The sequence below is a fragment of the Pteropus alecto genome, unplaced genomic scaffold, assembly GCF_000325575.1.
Source record: "Pteropus alecto unplaced genomic scaffold, ASM32557v1 scaffold461, whole genome shotgun sequence".
NCBI classification, from domain to species: Eukaryota; Metazoa; Chordata; class Mammalia; order Chiroptera; family Pteropodidae; genus Pteropus; species Pteropus alecto.
In genome coordinates this window covers 587,930-609,758 of record NW_006431079.1, presented here as the reverse complement: position 1 = coordinate 609,758, position 21,829 = coordinate 587,930, and the positions used below count along the sequence as shown (strand labels likewise).

The following is a 21,829-nucleotide window of genomic DNA, read 5'->3' as shown; positions in this document are numbered from 1 at the left end:
TATGTTCAAATTTATGCCCATTGAGATGATCATATATTTTTCTCTTTGAATTACTCACTCTTAAAAATATTGAACCATTCTTCCACTTTTGGATTAAACTCCACTGGGTTTAGCATACTGCTATGTTCAATTTGTCATTACTTTATTTAGAATCTATGAGTGTAGCTTTCTTTCTTTTATATTTCCATGGTCATTTTTGATGTCAGGGTATTGTAGCCTATTTTTTTAAATAAAACATTTTCATTTTTTATTTACTTGTGAACCATGTAAATAATAGAAATTATCTATTCATTAGTTTGATGAAATTCCCCCTAAAATTTTTTTGGTCCTGGTACTCTTTGTGGGGGCGAAGGGGAATGAAGTTTCTATTATGTTTTCAATTTATACCGGCTTATTCAGATTTTTCACATCTTCTTGAATCATTTTTATGATTTTTTTTAAAGAAAATTGTTTATTACATTGAGATTTTAAGTTTTGTTGACATAAATATGCATATTACGTTCACTTTTAATTTTTCAGATTCTCCTGTATATCTATTGTTATATCCCCCTATTGATTTCTAATATTTTTAAAAAGACAGAATGTGGCCTCTGACCTCACCCAGCTAACTCAGGATTCCAGCTCTGCCACATAGAATCTGAGTAACCCTGGGCAAACCACTTAATTGCTTTTGTCATAATTTCTATATCATATAATAAGGATTATGTCACTAATGTATGAAAAAATATTTGAGAATCTCTTTGTGTCAGGCACTGGTCTAGATATTGGGAATACAATGGTAAACAAAACGTAAAAATGTCATGTTGAGAAACATTTAACAAAAACAGTTGAAATATCTGGTATGTTAGAAATGCTAAGGAGGAAAAATAAAACAAGAAAAGTGAGAGGGCATATTTAAGATGGAAATAATAATTTCTTACCAGGTTGACATGAGAATTAAATGAGAAAATACATGTAAAGTGCTTACTTAGCACAGTACCTGGCACTTGGTGCTCAGTTTTCTTTTGGTTTACTTTTTAATTTCCTAAACTAAATACTTATTTAATTTTAGTCTTCTTATTTTCTAATGAATGCATTAAAGGCTATATGGTTTCCTCTGAGTACTTCTTTAACCATTTCTTTTGCTATACACAGTGTCCAAATTGTTATTCATTTCTTAATAGTCTATAATTTTAGTTTTAGTCTTCTTTAATCCAAAAATTATTTAGAAGTGCTTTTGGAATTTTATAGGTAGTTGGAATGTGTTCGATGCTCATGTGAATGAGTGTGTTAGTTTTCCTAGCCTTTTGGTTTTCCAGTCTGGTTTTCTTCATTGTAGGAGGCAATTGTGACTTAAAGCTTTTCCAACTTTTAGAAAAAAAATTTTTGTGATTGAACACATGATTTGTTTCTGTAAATGTTGCATTGGATATTTAGAAATTATGCATATTTCTGGTTTGTTGAGCATAAAAATTTCTGCGTGTGTTTATTAAATCAACTGTGATAACTTTGTGATTCATACTCTCCATATTGTTAATTTAATTTTTTTTGCTGCTTCTCTTGATTTCTAAGAGAGAGTTCTTAAAGTCACCCACCAAGATAGGGCTTTGAGAAATACTTTTTGTGCTTTTAGTAGATTTATTTTAAAAATCTACTTTACCGAAATATAATTTACATACAATAAAATGCACAGATATTAAGTGTAAAGTTCAATGAGTTTTGAGAATTGCATGTATTTGTTTAATCACTATCCTAATGAAGATACAGAACATTTCTATCACCCTAGAAAGTTCCTTTGTGTCTTTCTCAGTCAATCCCCCATCCAGGCTCCAGCAACCACTGATGGTTTCTGTCCCCATAGGTTAGTTTTGGTTGTCTAGAACTTTATATAAACTGAATCATACAGTATATGTTCTTTTGTGTCTGTCTTCTTTTGTTTCATGTAATGATTTTGAGACATATCAGTAGTTTACCCATTTTTATTGCCGAGGAGTATACGGAGTTGTTAGTTAGTTAGTTTGTTTGTTTTTGCCTACTTGATGCATAAAGTTTTGAAATCGTCTTATCTTATTTGGGAAAAGGCTGCTTTAGATTCTGTTCATATCCTCCTGTTGGCAAAAGACATCTGGTCTGTAGTTACATGGGGGAAATATATCCAAGCACCCTGAGTTTTATGCCTGCTTATTAGTTGTCTACACAGATAACAAGCGAGAGAACAAGAGAGAAGACAGATGGTTTGAAGAGCTTTGCTGACTTCCTAAATGGCTCCCTGGCACAGTTATTTTGGCCTCTGCCTCCCTATGAGAGCTGTGATGACAGTACAGCAGAAATGCCCCTGATAATTAAGATGACTCTGAAAGAGTGAGGACCAGGAATTTGGGGCCCTGCTGTGTGTATGATGCACCAATATGGAGATCCTTCATGGAACCTAATCCTAAAATTTACCTTTGTGGTAAATTTTAGACATGTGGCCATAGAATAACTTGAACTTTAATGATTTACTATTTAAAGAGTTTAAGTAGAGTTAAATAATACAAGAAATTGCTTAAAGGAAAAGATTAATTAATTTTCAATACTTTGGAGACAAATTATTCAGTTTAATTATCCATAGTTGAGCCTTTTCTTATTCTTCAGTTTACCTTTGGACTCCTTTTTGTTGCTTTTTAGTTCTGTTAACAATAGGCAGAGGAAATGAAATTCCATTTGCTTTTATTAGTTATAAAAGGAGTACGAGTGTGTGTGTGTGTGTGTGTGTAGATGGGGAAGACTGAAACTGTTTTCTAAAATAAAAACACCTTTGTAACTTTAAGCAAGGCATTTAATATATCTGAACCTTAGTGTCCTTACTGAGTCAAATGCCTACATACCCATCGCACAAGATCCTTAACATAATTTATACAAATAAGATAATTGATACAAAAGTACTTAGTAAATTTTAAAGTTCTATTGAAATATATACATATATTATATACATATATTTTATTTTTATGTTTATAATTGTTTTATTCTTTCTTTTTCCTTAAAGAAAGATATGTGATCCCTTGCTGTAGAGGTAAAATAGATATAGTCTTGAATATCATATGTGACTCTCTTAAAAGCCAGTCAATATAAAAAATATAATCATTAGAAAATGTGCTACCTTAAAGTTAAAAAAAAAAGTTCAACTTTGAAAGATTTTGAATATGTTGTAAACTATTCAAAATCAGAGTTGGGGAGTCAGGAGTCCCTGGTTCCTAGTCCTTATCCTGTGACTGACTGGCTTTTCGATGCAGTTATGTTGTAGGAGCTCTCTGTCTTAGTGTTCTCATTTAGAAAACGTGAAAAATAATTCATATTCTCATAGGCATGCTGCGATATTATTAAAGTGATTTGTAACTATTTATCTTAGTTTTTCTGTGAATCCAAATTTCCACATATTTGGTTTCCTTTAAAATGTATCTACTTAAGGCATGTATTCAATTCTAGTTTTGGAGAAGAACTGAGGTATTGTTGTCTTCTACAACAAAATCCTAACAAAATCATTTCTTAACAGTTTCAAAAGAATGAAGAGTAGTCATACATTTAGTTACACAGTTTGTGCCGTCGTTTCATTAGAAGCTAAATGACAGGAGTGAGGATACGGTGACATCAATTGTTAAGGCCTGTACATTATTCATTCAACATCTGCTGTTGATTCTCTTTTTCCCTGTGGGGGAATAAATTACAGCACATCAGCACATTTTTCATGCTTCGTGTTTAAGCATTTAGAAGTCATTTATTGTATTATTAATATTATTTTATTTCTGCTTGTTTGGCAGCCCCCGAAGTTATCAATGCCCACGACTATAGCCAGCAGTGTGACATTTGGAGCATAGGTGTCATAATGTACATTTTGTAAGTAGCCTGCTAAATGTACACTTTAAAATGGATGGTTTCTAATAGTAGAATCACATAGATTTTTAAATTAAATAAACAATATAGTTTTAAAAAAAGTGACTGAAAAGCAATTGGGAAGTCACTGAAGGCTCTCTTATTAGTTGTCAGGTACACCCATCAAGTATTTTTTTTTTTAATACTATAAAGTTAAAACTTTCAGCTTCACTTTTCATTGATCTGTAAATACTACAAGGCACTGGATGATCTGAGCAAAGTGAAAAACTTGCCTTGAAACCTCCCTGGTCCTTTGCTGCAAACCAAGCTTCTTTGTATTTTCTCAAGAGAATCACTAACAGCTCATCAGGTAGAAGGAGGTGCCGGAACCTGGCACAGGAGCTACTCTGTGGACAGGGCATATGTAAGGAATGCGCACTAACTAGATGGAGGTTCAGCCCCGGATCCCTGTATGGCTTTCCTCTGGGTCTCTGCTCATGCAGTTCCTTCTGCCTAGAATGTTCTTTTACTTTTCTACTAACCTCTCTCCTGGGTGCAACCAGGTCAAACATTAACACCGCTATTTCCCCAACTCCTACTCTACCTCGGCAGAGTTACTACATTTATTATAATCTTCCCCAGAGGATTTAAGGCAACATACAAAAATGCATGCAAAACAGTAACATTGAAAGAAAAACAAAATAATAAAATATCCAAACAAGAAGGTTTGCACATACGTAAATTTGATATAATTAATTGTTCACTTTTCTGTGTTCTCATAGCACTTTTAAAAACTAGATTACAATATTATAATTATTGTATTATGTGTATTATGTATATTTTCCTTGCTCTAAATTCCTTGAAGAATGGAGATCTTATTTATCTTTACATCTCTGGTACCTGGAACAATAGTAGGCATCAAGTCAGTGCTCAATATATGTTTGTTAAATTGAATTAAAGTGAATTTTCTAAGAGGTATTCTGAAAAGTTAGTGACCATTCTTCTGCCTCTTGGTAAATATGAACATTTTTATGTTGCTGCAACATTAGTTTTATAGTCATATTGAAGATTTCACTGTGCACTACCTCTTCTAGATCATTTCTAAATATTGACATCACAGTAGTTACATTTTCACAGTTTTGCAAAACGGAATACACAGGCAGTAGATATTGGATGATGTGATTATAGCTGTAACTCAGATGGTCAACATATATCAACTGCTTAGATTGCATAAAGTATAAATGAACTCACAAAGTTTTGATCATTATTTTGTGCTGCTTAGAATAATATTGTAAAAATTCTGAGCCTTAGTCTTTAATTAAAAATATAACCATTTTAAATTGTGTTTTATATGCTCACGACTTTCTACACAACATAAGTCAAATATAATATGTGTAATCTAATATTACACAGTTCCTATGTTTGCTGCCTTCTTAGTCTGAATTTGATGTTAAGGAAAGTGATAATATATTAATATGCTAGAAATTTTTTCTCTTAAAGATATAATTTTATTTTTTCTGCTTCAGAGCATGGCTGCATATCATCTAATGACATTGTTTTTTCTTTACAGTAGACTCTTACTTAGCTAATCAGTGCCTATTCATTAATTTGCCTGAGCCCAGTGGTCTTAGAGGTAATTTCCTTCACTGAGGGCACAAACATATTACCTTCTCCAGGGGGTTTATTTTCTTGGTTATCAGTTACTCCTCCTGATTCATTTCTATTTAATTGGACAATGATAACATACTTTCTCAAGGTGAAATTAACATAAATACTCTTTATGGGTATATCCTCTGCTGTTTTGATTCCTATGAATGCAACAGAAAATAATAGGAAAGCTTTAAGAGGCATTTTTCATGTCTTGGATTCCCTTCTCTTGGATGTGCAGAAAATTGCTGTCATAAAATTTCACGTGCTGCTGATTGACCAACCATTAGATAAATTCTTGTGTATGTAAAATTGCAATGGACAGAAAAACAGTGGATTTTTTTCAACATAGCCCTTAAGCTATAGTTGCATGCTAGTCAAGCAAGGCAGGAACAGCTAAGAAATTGGTGGATGTGCATATTGCTGGTTATTAACAGACTCAGTGAGCTGGGCTTTTGCTAGCCTATACTTGTTACAATGGATAATAATTGTCCATAAGACCATTTTTCTGGCTTTTTTTAAGATTGCATTTTAAAAGTAAATGATAGTGAGGCAAGCAAGATCAGAGAGAGGAGGGTCAGAATGAGCTGGAGAAGGAAAAAGCATTAAAGTAAGAATTTTCAGAACAATTCGATAAATACCTATCTCTTAATAAGAACCTATTGGTAAATGAAAGGCTATATTGTCCAACCTAATTTAATAAACTACTAGGATGAAAACAACTTTTTTTCCCTAGGAAAATTGTCATCACCATCATCATTTTCATGTGAAACATTTATCAAACTTAAAATTTAGAAAATGTTCATGGGGAAGATTTTTAAAGAACTTAAAGAAAAATGTAGCTAAAAATATTGGTAGAAATGTAACAATTAAGAGACTTAAAGATCCTTATACTTACGTACATAGTAGACCAGCACATGGGAAGTATAATGTAATTATGCTGTTTTATGCTTTCAGCAATAAAGTGGAAAAATACAATCTTGAGAGTTGAAGAATAGACATACAGAGTTGCCTCTTTGACAGTCCAGGTCCAACCTCTGTCTGTTTTTCATTGGGAAAATCTGGTTGTTGTATACAGGGTTGTCCTCAGAGGTCAGGGTTGAAATAATGGTGATAGCTAACATTTGTTGAGAATGTACTATGAAGAATTGAACTCTGCTTTCAACCATGCTTTTGTAGCTTTTGGACTGGATTACCTACAGAAGCACAGACTTGCCATGGTCTTCCATGTAGTACAGTACTTAACTTTTAAAAGACACATGGTCCACATGTTATAGAATGTGCAAATAAGCCCATGTTTACCTTATACATGGTTTTACTGATGTTGGTCGTTATATATACTTAGCTTTCACCCTTCCAGACTGAAGGATCAAATCATCATCTGATTTTCCTTATCCAGACCTTCTGTATTTTGTATACTATTTTTGAAGAGTTGTCATTTTATGGATTTTTGGCTTTGACTCAGGGCCATAGACATTCCCAGGGTTATTCTTGGTTTAATCTTACTAACATTTTTATAGTATTTTACCCTGGGTAAAGCTCTTATATGATCAGTTAGACTCTGATAACTCTCATTAGAGTCTGATGGCTCAGTATATTTTTCCATAAGTTTAGTTGGGATCATGTGCTGTAGGCATTACCTTACCCTTGCTCACAATGAAGAATATCGCCTCTATTATCTGCAACACCATCCTGAATTTTAAGGCCACTTAAGTATTTCCCCACCTGGAAGAGCTTTGGGTCATTTGCAGATCTAGAGGTTTCTATGTATGCAAGAGCCTAAAACTGATCTTGCAAAACCCCATTTCTACATCCAGAGAGGTACCTACCTCTTCCCGTGTATGTGTATTATTTGCCATTGAGTCGGCTCTGACTCCTGGAGACCCTGTAAATGAGTGATGTCCATGATGTCCTGTCCTTGACAGCCCCACTCAGCTCCTGTAAATTCATGCATATGGCTTCTTTATGGAGTCAGAGTCTATCTCGTATTTGATTTCCCTCTTTTCCTGCTGCCTTCTATTTTTCCCAGCATTATTGTTCCCTCCTCACCCCCCCCACCCCAAAGAACTCTGCCTTCTCATCATGTGACTAAAGTAGGACAGCTTCAGTTTTGCCATTTTTGCCTTCAGCAATGTTACAGTCTTAATTTTCTCTAGGACCCACTTGTTCATCTTTCTGGTGGTCCAGGGTATTCATAGAGCTCTTGTGCAACACCATATTTCCAATAAATCAAGTTTTTTCCTGTCAGCCTTCTTCACTGTTCAACTTTCACATCCACACATAGTAATTTGGAATAGGAGGGTGTGGATGAGCTTGGCCTTGGTCTCTAATACGCATCTGTGCTCTTGATGACCTTTCTGATTTTTCCATCGCTGCCCTTCCAAGTCTCAGCCCTCTCTAGATATCTTGGATGCAGTCTCCATTTGATTTGATGACTGAACCAAGGTAAGCAAAATCTTTAACAATTTCAGTGTCTTCATTTCTATCCTTCTTCCTACACTTTACTTAAATATGTAGCACCACTACTTCCAAGTCCTGTGGAAACTTAATTTTTAATAGCCTTATTTTGATTTTCAAAAAGTCTAAACAAAACGATTGTCTTTGTTGTAGATTTTGTGGAGAACCGCCCTTTTTGGCAAGCTCCGAAGAGAAGCTTTTTGAGCTAATAAGAAAAGGAGAACTACATTTTGACGGTGCAGTCTGGGATTCCATAAGTGATAGTGGTAAATATAGGTTTGTTATTATTTAGTAAAGCAAATATAGGTAACATAATAAAATTACTAGTAATTCAAATACTTTAAATCTCTCTTTGGTCATTAATTTCACTTGTAGAAATAAACACTATTTACTTGTGGAAATGGTAATATCTTCACTCCGATTTTAATAGTCCAAACTTCCGCCCAAAACAGAAAATACATAGTAAAAATTGAAAAGGAAATTTGCTGATCATCTAGTTAATTTTTACTGTAGAATATAAACCAGGAAATCCAGGCAATAAAATCTCACTGTAAGACTTAATTTTATTTCTTAACTATTTATACTGATACTTATTTTATAATTTGCATCTTTTCTTCATGTCATATAGACCTTATTCTAAATAAATTGGAAAATGTATGATATTAATTTTAGTTGAGATAAATAAGATTTTTGGGATTTTCCTTTTTTCGCAGCTAAAAGTGTTCTGAAACAACTTATGAAAGTTGATCCTGCTCACAGAATCACAGCTAAGGAACTACTAGATAACCAGTGGATAACAGTAAGTTACAGTATTACTTCTTTTTTTCCTTTTTGACATGCTACAATTGCTTATTTCTTTTCATTCATCCTTGCAGTTTATATATAGTCTTCTTAGAGTAGTCAATTTGTCTCATCTTTCTGAAAAGTTAAAGATATTATTGAATCATGACACATTTCTGTAATGTGTATTTTCAGACTGTTAAAACTATTACCACAGTTGTTTATATATATTTATAGAGGTTTGAATGAACTTTGCTTGGCTTCCTGTCCTGAATGTCTCCAATCCAGTAGAACAGAGCTGAGAAATGTCCATTATTAAAACTGTGGAATACTGAAGAGTCAGTATAGTTTAGTGATATAAAGCACTAGAACCATCTACTTCTCTTTAACTCTCTGGATGCAAGAAATCTTCGGGTACTCAGAAAAGCCATCGTCTCCTAATAGTGGCTGAAATCTTGGTAACTATTCATTTACTTATTGCTTTTTCCCATTAGGCTAACTACTTTGAGCATAGATCCCGTGTCTTACTGATCTTTATATCCCTGTACCCATAACATTACCTGGTTGCAGTGGGAACTTTGGAAGAGGCTGCTACTTACCTCTCAATATCTGTTCTTTTCTTCATGGTAATGAGGATCCTGACTTCTAGCTAGACACATTGCTATCTAGTATTCTTTGCTAATTAGCCTGTCTTCGCTAGTTATTGTCATGGTCAATGAGATCCAAGTGGAAGTAATAGCAATTTCTGGGATGTGTCCTTAAATGGAGGGGGTATGGCATTCCTCATGCCTGTCTTCTTTCCTGGTGACTGGAATGCAGATGTGATGGCTGGAGTTTGAGCAGTCGAAATAGACCATAAAGTGGAATCCGTAAGCTGAGGATGGCAGAGCAGCAAGATAAAAGGAACCAGGACTCTTAGCTCACAGAGCTGCCATGCCAGCCCTTGACTGCCTACCTCTATATGAGTAGGAAACAAACTTCTGTCATCTTTAAGAAACTGTAGAATATGCAGGTGAACCTAATACCAATTAATATAATACTCAATAAACAATTGCTGAATGAGTGAATGTTTCCGTAAATGAATAAGTCTGTAGGTATCTCAGAAAATGTCAGATCACTGAGACTGCATGTTTCTAAAGATACATCAGAATATTGCTAAGCAATAATCATCTATGAAAAAAATTATTTTGCATCTGTTACTTGATAGACACTGTGTTAGGTACTGGAGAGATATGCTTACATTGTGGTAGTATTGTTGAGAGATGGTGGTGGCTTGGACAGGATGATAGCAGTAGAGTTGAAGAGAAATAAATGTGATATATTTTTTAGGTATGATTGACAGGACTTGGTGATGGATTAGATGAGAGATGAGGATAATGGAGGAATCAAGGATGACGTCTAGATTTTACTTGGTGCCATTTACCGAGATGTGGCAAACTAGAGGAAAAATAGACATTTTTTCTGGGGGAAGGGTGGTGAATCAAGAGTCCCATATCTCAAACTTAGGTATGCTAAGTTTGAGATGTCTGTGTGACATCCAAGTGGAGATAACAAATAAGTAATTGAATATATGAGTCTGGAGCTGGAGAAGTCTGAGCTGGAAATATCAATTTGCGAATCATGAGTATATGGATGCCATTTAGAGCTATTGGGCTGAAGAGATAAATTAGGAAGAAAATACAGATAGAAAGAAGAAGAGGCCCCAGCACCCTGCCTTTACATACTACAGCATTTAGAAGAGGAGAAGCTAGCAAGGGAGGCTGAGAAGGAATAGCTAATGAGGAAGGAGGAAAATTACGAGAGTGATGCCGGGGAAGTTAACTGAGAAAAATGTATGAGAAAGCAAGAGCAGTCAACTCTCAGGTAAATGCTCCTGAGAGGTTAAGACGAGAATGAGAAGTTTCCACTAGACTGGCCAACAGAGAGGTTCATGGTGACCCTGAAGGCCCAGATAAGTTTAGATACCATAAATTTATAGTGATATCACTCTTCTTTTAAATTCTGTAATTTTCCTTTGGCAATTTCTAATCATTTCTTTGAATAATATATATATATTTTTTTCTCCAAGGCCTAGAAAAATAGTCTTCACTCAAAAATGTGCGTTATATCTGCCCTCTTCTATGAATGTGTTGATATCTCAAATGATTCTGTACAATAAGTATTTCTGGCCTAAAGTAATTGTGCAAATAAGCTAGCAGCTAGATAGATCACTGCAAAACTGTACTGAGTAGATTTGTAGTACAGCAGAATCAAGAACTGTAAAACAGATGGTGTGCCTTAGAAATCTCTCATTTCAGCATCACACAACATTCGGGTTTGGCCGTTTAATTATTTGTGTTCCAATTAGTACAGCTTTATTTCTGGCTTTGGTCATTTTTCCAGAAGTCTCCATTTTTGAGCCTCTGTAACATTTGTCTCTCTGTAGTCTTTGCCAAAAGGATAGAGAAGTGACAGATAGCATGTACTATATCAGACTATCCTAAGGAGTTCCGTGTATGAAGTTTAGAATACAAGCATTTTATGAACTTCTAAAAGGCAAAACTCTTTTCTTCTTAACCACTTGAAGTCTTACTTCCTATAATTCACATCCTCTGTTTGAAGTAATCTAAAGAGAACATGTTAGTTCTCTCAGTGCCTTGCTGCTTTATAACCAGAGAGTATCTTTTGCAATATCTAACACTTAGTATCATTTTTTTTTTCAAAGAACTTTATCACATAAAAAGTTTCTATAGTTTAACCTATGTATTGTGCATTTTGAAATATGGATCATATCTGGAGTATTATGAGAAAAATAATCGTTATTTCTCTCTGTACATTGAAGTGAATGGAACTTAAATTAAACACATTGTCATCTTGATTTCAAAAGTCAGAGATTAGATGTAAGGAAAAACAGCCAAGAAATGACTTTCTTACCAAGGAAGAGTTGGATGATGACTCCCATTGCCAGGAGTGTGCCTGTTATCCTCTTGTGTCTGTTTCTTCCATTTTGCCCTCTTTACTCTCAGCAGTGTTTCGGGAGTTTATTTCTTCTCATTAGATAATTATAGTTGCCTCTTGGGATTCCTTCAAGTCCCCTGGTGACAACTAACACCAAGAATTTGCATTTTAAATGAGTTTCCCAGGTATTTTAATGCCTGTTTATATTTGAGAATCCTGCTATAAATTAAGGAAACATTTTTCTTCTTTGGTTTGTCAAAAACTTGTTTCCAGATTTGAGTTCATACGCTCAGTGATTTCTTCAGCAGATTTTTTTTTTTGGTGCCTACCATGTGCCAGGACCCTGTGCTAGGTAATAAAATATAGTTACAGTCATATAGGACATAGTCTCTGACTTAAGGAACTCACAATCTACTACGGGAAATAAGCTATGTAAGTTACAATGTGAGGAAGAAAATGATAAATGACATAAGATATTGCCAAATGACCAGAGGTACAGAGGCAAGCAAGTGTGAAATCAGGAAGTTCAATTTGACTGGCAGATAAGATGCTTGAAGGAAAGAAGTGGGAAATGAGACTTTTAGAAAACGAAAGAAAATTGTGAGGGAACTCAAATCTCAGACTAGAATTTTAACTTCCTGTCATAAATAGTGGAGACCGATTGTATGCTCTTTGAAATGAGGAAAATTATTGTTATAATGTCTCAGCCTTGTAAGGTGGCTTATTTTAAATGGGACATGTCATTTAAATGTCTATATTGATTTTTACAAGTATCTTTTAATTTTAATCCATCTGGCACTACAAGGGTACACAGATGAATAAAACACAGTCTCTCCCCTTGAGTAATTTACCACAGATTACAGTGTACTTTGCTTTATAGTCATCACACTTTGCAAAGGCACTTGTAATCAAGGTGTGTAGGGTCTAATTTCAGAACAGTCTTTCCTGATATGTGAACAATGCCCTTGTTTGTTAATTTAAAAATTATTATTCATGTTTTGGTCATTAGCTTTTGACCTTTAGCCTGAATGTATACACTCTACAAAAGAAAATGAAAATTTCCTGATGCCTAATTGTTGTTTTTTTTCCTAATTTATATTTTCATCCTAAATATGTTAATATGATTATCTTTATTTTACTATCTTTAGTTATTTTTAAATTCTGAATTATCTTATGTATATGAATATGCTGTTGAGGTCCTGTTTAAAGAAAGTTTTTATAAAAATTATGTTAAGAAGCAGCTCATGAACTAGGAACCTTGGGAATTTATTCAATATTCAATGATCGATATATACTTAACAATTTAACGAATATTTGTTGAATAACTACTATGTGCTGTGGAGGACACAGGATGAGTCTGGTACAGTCTCAGCCCACAGGTTCTCCACAGCCTCGTAGAGGATTTAAGACAAAAACAGGCAGAGAATGAGTATATAATGTGTGTGTTATGTATATATTTTAAATAAATGTATAAACACATACTCTGCATATTACATATAGCATATAGTAAAATATATTCTATGAAATATATAAATATATACTCAAAATAAACATACATATTTTATATAGGGTATATAATATGGTATTAGTACTATTAGATTTTCAAGAAGAGAGCTATTATTCCCTTCAGGGGATTATAAAAACTACTTAAAGTGAAAGTGATATGTGATCTGACTCTAAAAGAGTGGGTAAAAGTAGAAATTAATGTAGGAGTCATGGTAGGAAGGAAGGGGATTCTGGATAGAAAGAACTTTACAAAGATATAGAAACAGGGGAAAAAAAGGGAGTATATTCAGAGAATATGAAGTCTATTAGTAGTTCTGTTTTTCAAGAACCATAGAAGACACTAGGGAAGTAGTGGGAAATTAAGCTGTAAAGACAGATAGAGCTCTTTTGCTCTAGACATTGGCTTACCATAGAGAGGACCTTATATTTGACTTACTTTGACAATGGTTGGCTACTCAAAGGCACTGAAGTACCATGATCACAGCTGAATTTATGTGAGTTTTCTCCTTGGTCCCCCCGCCACCCAAAAGTTCCTTTGTTCCCTTTTCCAAAGTGTTTGTACCACTCATTATCAAGGTGTCAGAGTTCTAGTTTTGCGCCCTATCTTCTCTAGTGCTTGTTATTATCAGTATTTTTAATTTGATACTCTGGTAGATATATAATGTTATCTTATTGTGATCTGCATTTCCTGAGTTACAAGTGAAATCAGTCACCTTTATTTATGCTTACTGGCTTTTGGATGTCTTCTTTTTGTGAAATGCCTGTTCAAGTCTTTTCCTCATTTTTCATATTCGGTTTTATATCTTGTACTTATTGATTTATAAAAGTTTGTTATATATTGTAGATACAAACCTTTTGTCACACATATACACACATACATACACAAACATATGTACAATAACAAGCATTGGAAAAGCTGACTTAAGAAAAAGAGCATGGAAAGGATTACTGCAAATCCTTACCCAAGCAGGTGACTTTTGAAAAAGAATAATCATTGAAAATTGAGGATCTTGAAATTGATCCCATTTAATCTTGCCCACACATCCCTTGGAAAGTCTTCCTGTACAGACAGGTATAAGCATACACCAGTTTAAAGAACGTTGGTTTAAAATATATTGAGTTTACTTTTATTTTTCCAGCTTTATTGAGATATAATTGACATACATTATATAAGTTTAAGGTATACAACATAATGACTTGATATATGAATTTATTATGAAACGATTCCCACAGTAAGTTTAGTTAATGCATCCATCCTATCACATAGTTAAAATTTTTCGTGTGTGTCGAGAACTTTAAAGATACACTCTCCTAGCAACTTTCAAATATACAGTAGAGTATTGAAGGCTCAGCAACACCTCTAGCTAGAAATTCTTGGCAGGCAATTGGAAATGCACTTCTGGAATAAGGGTAAATTACTAAATTTCTCAGGCTGTTTTCTTCTGAAGAATTGGAATATCAACACCAGTCTGTCTACTCATACAGTTGCTGCACTTGTGGGAAGAAAATCACTGCAATGACTACTACGAAAAATTTTTAAAGTGCCACACAGTTGCTTATTTTAATGGCTGTTACTACCTTGATATGCCTCTGCCTTAGACTCATTAAGACCCATTAGGACAGGTTTGGTAATTGTATTGGGTGCTGTCAGTCTTTGTGAGTATCTGCAACTTACATTATTTCTCTTCCTACTGTAATCTGTGTTAATTACTAGTCATATAAAAGTAATAGTTGAGATTAACCATGATAAATACAACAGGAAAAATAGCTTCCTCCATTAACTCCATTCCCTCTTACAAAGATAATCATCGTTAAGTCTCTTACGTGTTCTTTCGCAAACATTCTCTACATTTTTATTTATATGCTTTACACAAATGGGTTCGTATTATGCAAACTATCCTTTTTTATCTAATATATCTTGGAAAGATTTCCTTATTTTTTTTAAAAAAAGCAGCATTGTACCCCAAACTATGGATACACTATTATTTTGTAAATAATCTCCTATGAATATGGGTCATTTAAATTATTTCAGATCTTCCTTATTACAAATAGTGGTACAACAAATGTTCTTGTAAATATATGTTTGCATGCTGTGTCATTATATCTATAGGATAAATTCTTAACAGTGGAATTACTAGCCAGAGAGAATGTGCATTACACACTTTGATAGATTACTGCTAATTTACCCTTCCATAAAAAGCCAGTAAATGAGAGAGCCTGTTTCCCCACACCCTCACCAACACAGAGTATTGTCAGACTTAAATTTATGTATATTAGGTGAAAACTAGCATCTCATTGTTTTAATTTGGAATATATATAATCTCTAGTGACTATTCCATTTTTCTGTTGAAAAAAATGTATTCCTAAGAACATTACAAAATGAAGAGTTCTGGCTATTTGCAGAAAGTAGAAAATGATAACTATAAGCTAAAGACCCAGAATGTTTCCTTTTAGTTTTGCTGCTGATTTTGTTTCATACCATCTCATCTAAGCTCATACATATCATTCATTCATTAAAAAATACCTATTGTTTACAAAATATTGATAGGCACTGTCCTTGAAAAGATATTTTGTTAGATGGGGACGTATGTTTGGGTCTCCATTTGTGGAACTTGTCTACTAAGGTGTTAAATCCAAATCTTATTTTTTGACCACTCCTCCATGAGTGTCCATTTTTCTAGTTTTTCAACCATCTGTTAAATAAATGCATTAAACAAATTTATTAGCCAAAAGATTGGCTTTCTACTTGTTAAACAAATTTATTAGCCAAAAGATTGGCTTTCTACTTGTGATAGCCTCAGATTATCCACTTGTTACTGCTGCCTCCTGGCTATTTGCCCCTCATAGTCGATGAGTTCATTGTCTGACCCCGTGAATATAGCCAGTAAAGGGTGTTCAGAGGTTGGTGTTCTGATAGTGAGGTGACATACAATCTACTCTGTCTATCCTAACAATTCTACCCATTTTTGTTTGGTTTGTTGGTTCATTTATAATTTCTGTTGAAGCTAGAAGGCTGATGACACATATCCCTGGGATACTTATTCATTTGTCAGACCAAGCATTGGATGCAGTTTCTCTTCCACCTGCTAGCAAGTAATAAAAGGGGTAGTTTATTTAGTAAGTTATTGGCTGGACTTTAGACAACAGGGAAAATCTGGAATCAATACTACCATTTATGCCCTGTTTGATATCACAAATGAACATAAAAAGCAAAGAGTTAAAAATTTCCAAATAGTAGTGTGTTTTTGATATGATAACGCTCCTATTCTGGATCCTTTCCTCGTCTCCACAATCTCTTTGGAATGAGAAATAGAGCCATTTTTTTAAGTACAATGGCGCTCACTTTAGGCATGTAAAATGTCAGTTACCAAGCTCTTGGGTGTATGTGTATGTAAACCAAGCACTTGAAAGATTTCTAGAGATGCAGATCCAAGATGATGCAGGCCGTCCTTGCTTTGCATGGTCATGTAGGACCATAAAAATAATGCAAATTGAAACTGTACAAAATGATTTTAATAATCAATGGGAAAATTAGGATTGTTCCATTATCTTTAAAATTTTTGTTAAACATTACAAACTCTCTGTTGGTTATAAATACATAGGGAATGAAACAAAGTAAAACTAATATTTTTTAGTGCACTATAATCTAAAGGATTAGAAATACTGAGAATTAAAGTGTTTTATTTTTTGTGAAAACTTACCAGGATTAGTTTAAACCATGCTTGCCTTCTTCTTCATGCTTGTCATATAACTTACGCTACAGAAGGGAGCATCTTTTTATGCCTTGGAGAATTGTCATACTGTTTTCTAAGTTTGGATCAACTTCCAACATTTTATCCTTTGTGCTTTCAGTGTCATGAAATATCTCTGAAAATTCTTTAAATGTCAAATATTTTGCAGGCGTCACTTTCTCTGGGACAAATTCATCCTTTCTGTCACAATCACTTTCTTCATTTATGTCGATAAGTTTGCCTTCACTGAGTTCCATTGGTTGCATATCTAGGTTTTCTCAAATGGTAAGGTGTCAACATTTCCATGGTCAGCTGTTTCTTCTATTACTCCCTTTGCAGCTGATTTAGATTTCACTTATAGCATTATCACTTTTAATTTCTTTACTGAACTTCATCTTTGTTGACAAGTTCCCTGGGAGACAAGCAGGTGACACAACTGCATACTTTGCTGTCTGTATGCGAACTTAATAGCAGATGCACAGGGTCCAATCACCAACAGATTTTGAAAGAAGTGACATGATTGGTCACTGAATCATGATGCACATCTGTCATTTACATAGTGATGTCTTTTATATAGTTATTGTGGATTAAAAAGCTAGCAGTGAAGTTTAAACTTATGCAATTAGAGTTAATATACCATAGTGGTTTAAATTTGAACATTGTTGACATTGTTTAAGTCATGATGACTGAAATTCATGTACATCAGGACTGTGCAAAGCAAGAATTGCCTAAATAAATGAGTTATCACATGGTACTGATTGCATGTGATTTCGGTAATAATTATAATTTTGTTGAGTATGCTGCTTGTACAGTAGGCTCACTCTTTTTAAGGCTGTTTGGAGGTGACTTACAGAATGTAAATGTTTATTTGCTATGTATATCAGGATAGGCTAGATAGATTATGCTGTGGTAACAAACGACCCCAAATCTAAGTTGACAACATCTTTGGAAGTTCTGGGATACTTAACAGAGATGACCGTCAGATTGAGCCTTGAAGAAAATGGAGGCTATAAGTTGGCGGAAGGCATGGTGAGGGCATTCTGGAAGTAAATGGTCGAGGAAGCATAAGTACAACCCAAAACAGGATGCTATGAAATCGGTAAGAATATAGACCTTCTTAAAACAGGTTGAAATAGAAGAACAACCAGGAATTAATTGCATAATAATCCATACTTAATGTTTGTTATTGCTATTCCATACGTAATGTTTTATTTATTTAGTTATTGCTATTCCATACTTAATGTTTGTCTTCACCCAACAGTAGACTCAGATAGCTCTCTTTAAAGTACTCTGTCTCATAGTATATTGTCAACGATGGTTAATATTTCAATCCATCCACATACCAAATTAATTTAGAATTTCTCTGTATCTGTGCTTACATGTGAACTTACCATTTTAATCTAAATGTGATCCAAACTTCTTGTTCAAACTTTCTCTATTAGTCTAAGTTAGGAGAAAAAGTATTTAAGGCATACCCAATCTAGCAGAAGCCATTTGAGACTACATTCATGTTTTTCTTGGCATTAAATGGAATATTATATTTAAGAAAAATCTAGTTAACATAAAGTGGTCAATTTTGATATCGTGTAGTCACATCTGGGATAAAAATGATGCACTGAATCTGTTATAATCAAATGACCACTTTATATCTAAATCTTTAAGTCAAATAAGAGCTTTCAAAGCAAACATGTATAATTTTGGACATAGCACTTGATTAATGAACTGAATTTAGATTTTTTTTTGCCTAGACATTGATATCATATAGACTTTTCCTTAATGTTGGACCCACTAGACTTTGGGGAACTTCTTTCATTCTTTTGGTTTTCCTGCCAATATGTATTCTTGTCAGTACAGGGAGTATGCTCTGAGGAGCATCAAAAGTTTTGTCATTTATTCAGCATTATAATTTTTCCATGTGACTCAATGAATTTGGGAGAATATATAAGAATCCTTTTAATTTTCTAAACTGTTTATAACACCAAAAATTCATTGTTAATATTAGGGCAAAACACTTTCTTCAGTGAGACCAATCAATGTGTTAGAAATGATGAAGGAATGGAAAAATAATCCAGGAAGTGATGATGAAAACACAACAGATCAAAAGAACAAGTGGTCCATTCAAGAAAAATTGAAAGGTTTCCGACCCAGTGGACCCAGTGGACCCAGTGGACCCAGCAGAAATGTCCATGATTTCAATAATACTTCAGATGAAGAAGAGGAAAAACAGGTAGGAAGAACCTACAAAATAAGTAGGAAGAGCAATTGTTTCATTTCTCTATACTATAAAATAACCTCACAACACTTGGAACATTTTTCGCAATTGTGTCTTTTTGTTGTTGTTGGTTTGTAACTAAGGGCTTGGATGATAAAGCAAGTCAAGTTCTTTCCTCCCTTGAGACCATCATGATTTAGCAATGTGGCCTACATGTTTATTTGAAGATCTGTGATTATATAGGGCAGGGGTCTGCAAACGCTTCCTGTAAGGGAACAGATAGTAAATATTTTAGGCTTTGTGTGCCATAGTAGTTTTTGTCATAACTTCTCAACTCTGATCTTATAGCATGAAAATAGGCATAGGCAATTTTAGGACATAGAATCAGGTGGTATGCCAGATTTGGTCCATGGGTCAAAATTAATAATTTTTGCACTTTACCAGGCTATACAATTTTGAATGGGTTTACGTATTACTTACGTTATCCAGTTATTTGTTTCTACTTTTAAGATAACTAAAACTATTTATATAGGTTTATCTTTTAGCTTCCTAGATCTAAATATAGTTTTATTCTTTTTGGTGAATAAAATTTCATAGCATTTTGATTAATTCTAGATTTTGTTCTGTTAACCGAATATCCTGACAATTTACCCAAACCCATTTTTCTTTTGTTTCTATGTTTGTGGAAAAGTTTTCTGTATGTTTGTTCTTTTTCTTGCCTTGAAATCTAATGAATTTAGCTCTTCTTTCATAATTGAGCATCCGCCAGTGGGAGCTGTGTTCACCAATGAATTTAGGAGAATATATAAGAATCCTTTCAATTTTCTAAACTGTTTATAACACCAAAAATTCTTGTAACACCAGACTTCTCATGAGGAATCGCTACTTTTCAGTTCTTTGAAGCCTAGAAACAGGCAGAGTGGAGAGAAGGACTGAAAGGGTGAATCCTAAGCCACATCCAGGAAGGTACAGCCTCGCTGGCCTGCTCCCTTCCATGCTAAGCATCCTGTCAGAAACTTGCGGAAAGAGACCTAGCAGAGTGCTCTACTGATTGTTTCTTTTATTTTTTTTGTTTTGTGTTAGTTGTTTATTTTTTTTACTGATTATTTTTGATTTACTGGTTGGGAACGTCTTCATCTACTTGATAGCAAACATCTAGATGATAAGCTTAACATTGAATGATTTAGATATTTTGAAGTAACCATATTTTTACCATACTATAAACATAGGTTTATTGAATTCCCTTCATCCTCTCTAGTCTGTTAACAGCTCTTGCAATGCTTAGAAGCTGTATGTATTTTATATTCTTGTTAAAAATAATATTTTAAAAATTCATGTTTGCATTTCCTTATTGAAGATAGTTTGAAGATTATCCTATTAGATGGCTTAGCATTTTATATACCATATACATATGCACACACATACATACATATACTTACACATATACACATACACTATATATACATGTATACACTTACATTATATGTTCACATTACATATATGTTCACATGAATTTACATGTACTTACATATATACAAACAAATACATATACATGCTTACACTCATTATCTTTTGTAGTCTTGGGTTATATCTATGTTTGTCACTCAATCTGGCATAAAATATTGTTGTGAACCAAATGTTTGATGTCTTCCATCTCCTTTCCCATTGCTATGTTGCACATCTGCCCTCTCCTCTCCCTCTCCCTGCAAGTCACAAAGTAATAGGACTTGATATGCTGTTCGCAGCTACTTCCAATGAGGGAACAGAAGAATTGGAATTTTAGGTGCTTATGGATACTATAATTATACCCAGTGGGTTGCAATTTTAAGAATATAGATTTCTACTCATCAACAGGAAGAACTTTTTTTGCCTGCAATAGAACAGTCTGGACCATGGATAGTAAACTTCCACCTCTCAATCATTGGAGATATTCAGGCAAACTCTGGAAAGCTACTTATTGTAAATGCTGTAGTAGAAGTTCCTGCAGGATGCCTAGGACTTTGCCCTGGAAACTAAGGAACTGCTAAGGAACTTTCCCATACTTAGATTTTGGCTGTGATAGCTTAGAAGAAATAAACTTACCGTATTTGGGAATTTTCTTGAAAAGTGTTACCCCTTAAAAGAAAGAATTCTCATGAATTTAATATACTACGTTTGTTTTTCAAGGATTTCTGTGAATAAAAATGTCACTTTGTAAATTATATTGAAGTTAAATTTATGTTAAGAAATTACTTCTTTCCTTTCAAATCTTCATTAACAGTAAATAGTGGCGTATAAAGTTCTAAAGTGAAAACTGAAACTAGAGTTGGCCATTTACTCCTGAGTCCACACAGGATTCGAATAGTAATTAATATTCTTAATAATGAAATTTTAATTTTTAAAAAATTATTCTATGAATATTGAAATATTTCCCATGGGGAAATTTTGTTTGTTAAAATTATATGGACAATTTGATGTGATAATATAAATAATTTATACCTATTAAATTAAGGAAATATATATGATTCTTTTTCCATTATAATATTTGAAATGTGGCTTTAATTTAAATGGAAATCTGCCAGAAGTTCCTGCTTTCCATTGTATCATTGTTCTCTCTTCTGGAGAATTTCATAAATCTTTTCAGAGCTCTTGAATTTTACATTTGTCACAAGCCAGGGAAATCACACTTTTTAGATAAGTGGCAGAGCTCTTGGAAAACTAGAAGAGAAAGTGAGGATTTATTAAAAACAAA

General features: G+C 33.8%; 1 protein-coding gene across 1 annotated transcript in view; it reads left to right on the top strand.

Annotated features, from left to right (window-relative positions):
• STK33 (serine/threonine kinase 33) overlaps positions 1-21,829 on the top strand; it is a 53,198-nt gene that overhangs the window by 19,702 nt on the left and 11,667 nt on the right. Inside the window, exons 8-11 of the mRNA XM_006905677.2 lie at positions 3,777-3,852; positions 8,086-8,198; positions 8,646-8,731; positions 18,889-19,113. Coding sequence (XP_006905739.1) covers positions 3,777-3,852; positions 8,086-8,198; positions 8,646-8,731; positions 18,889-19,113 — 500 coding nt within the window. The remainder of the gene's footprint in view (positions 1-3,776; positions 3,853-8,085; positions 8,199-8,645; positions 8,732-18,888; positions 19,114-21,829) is intronic.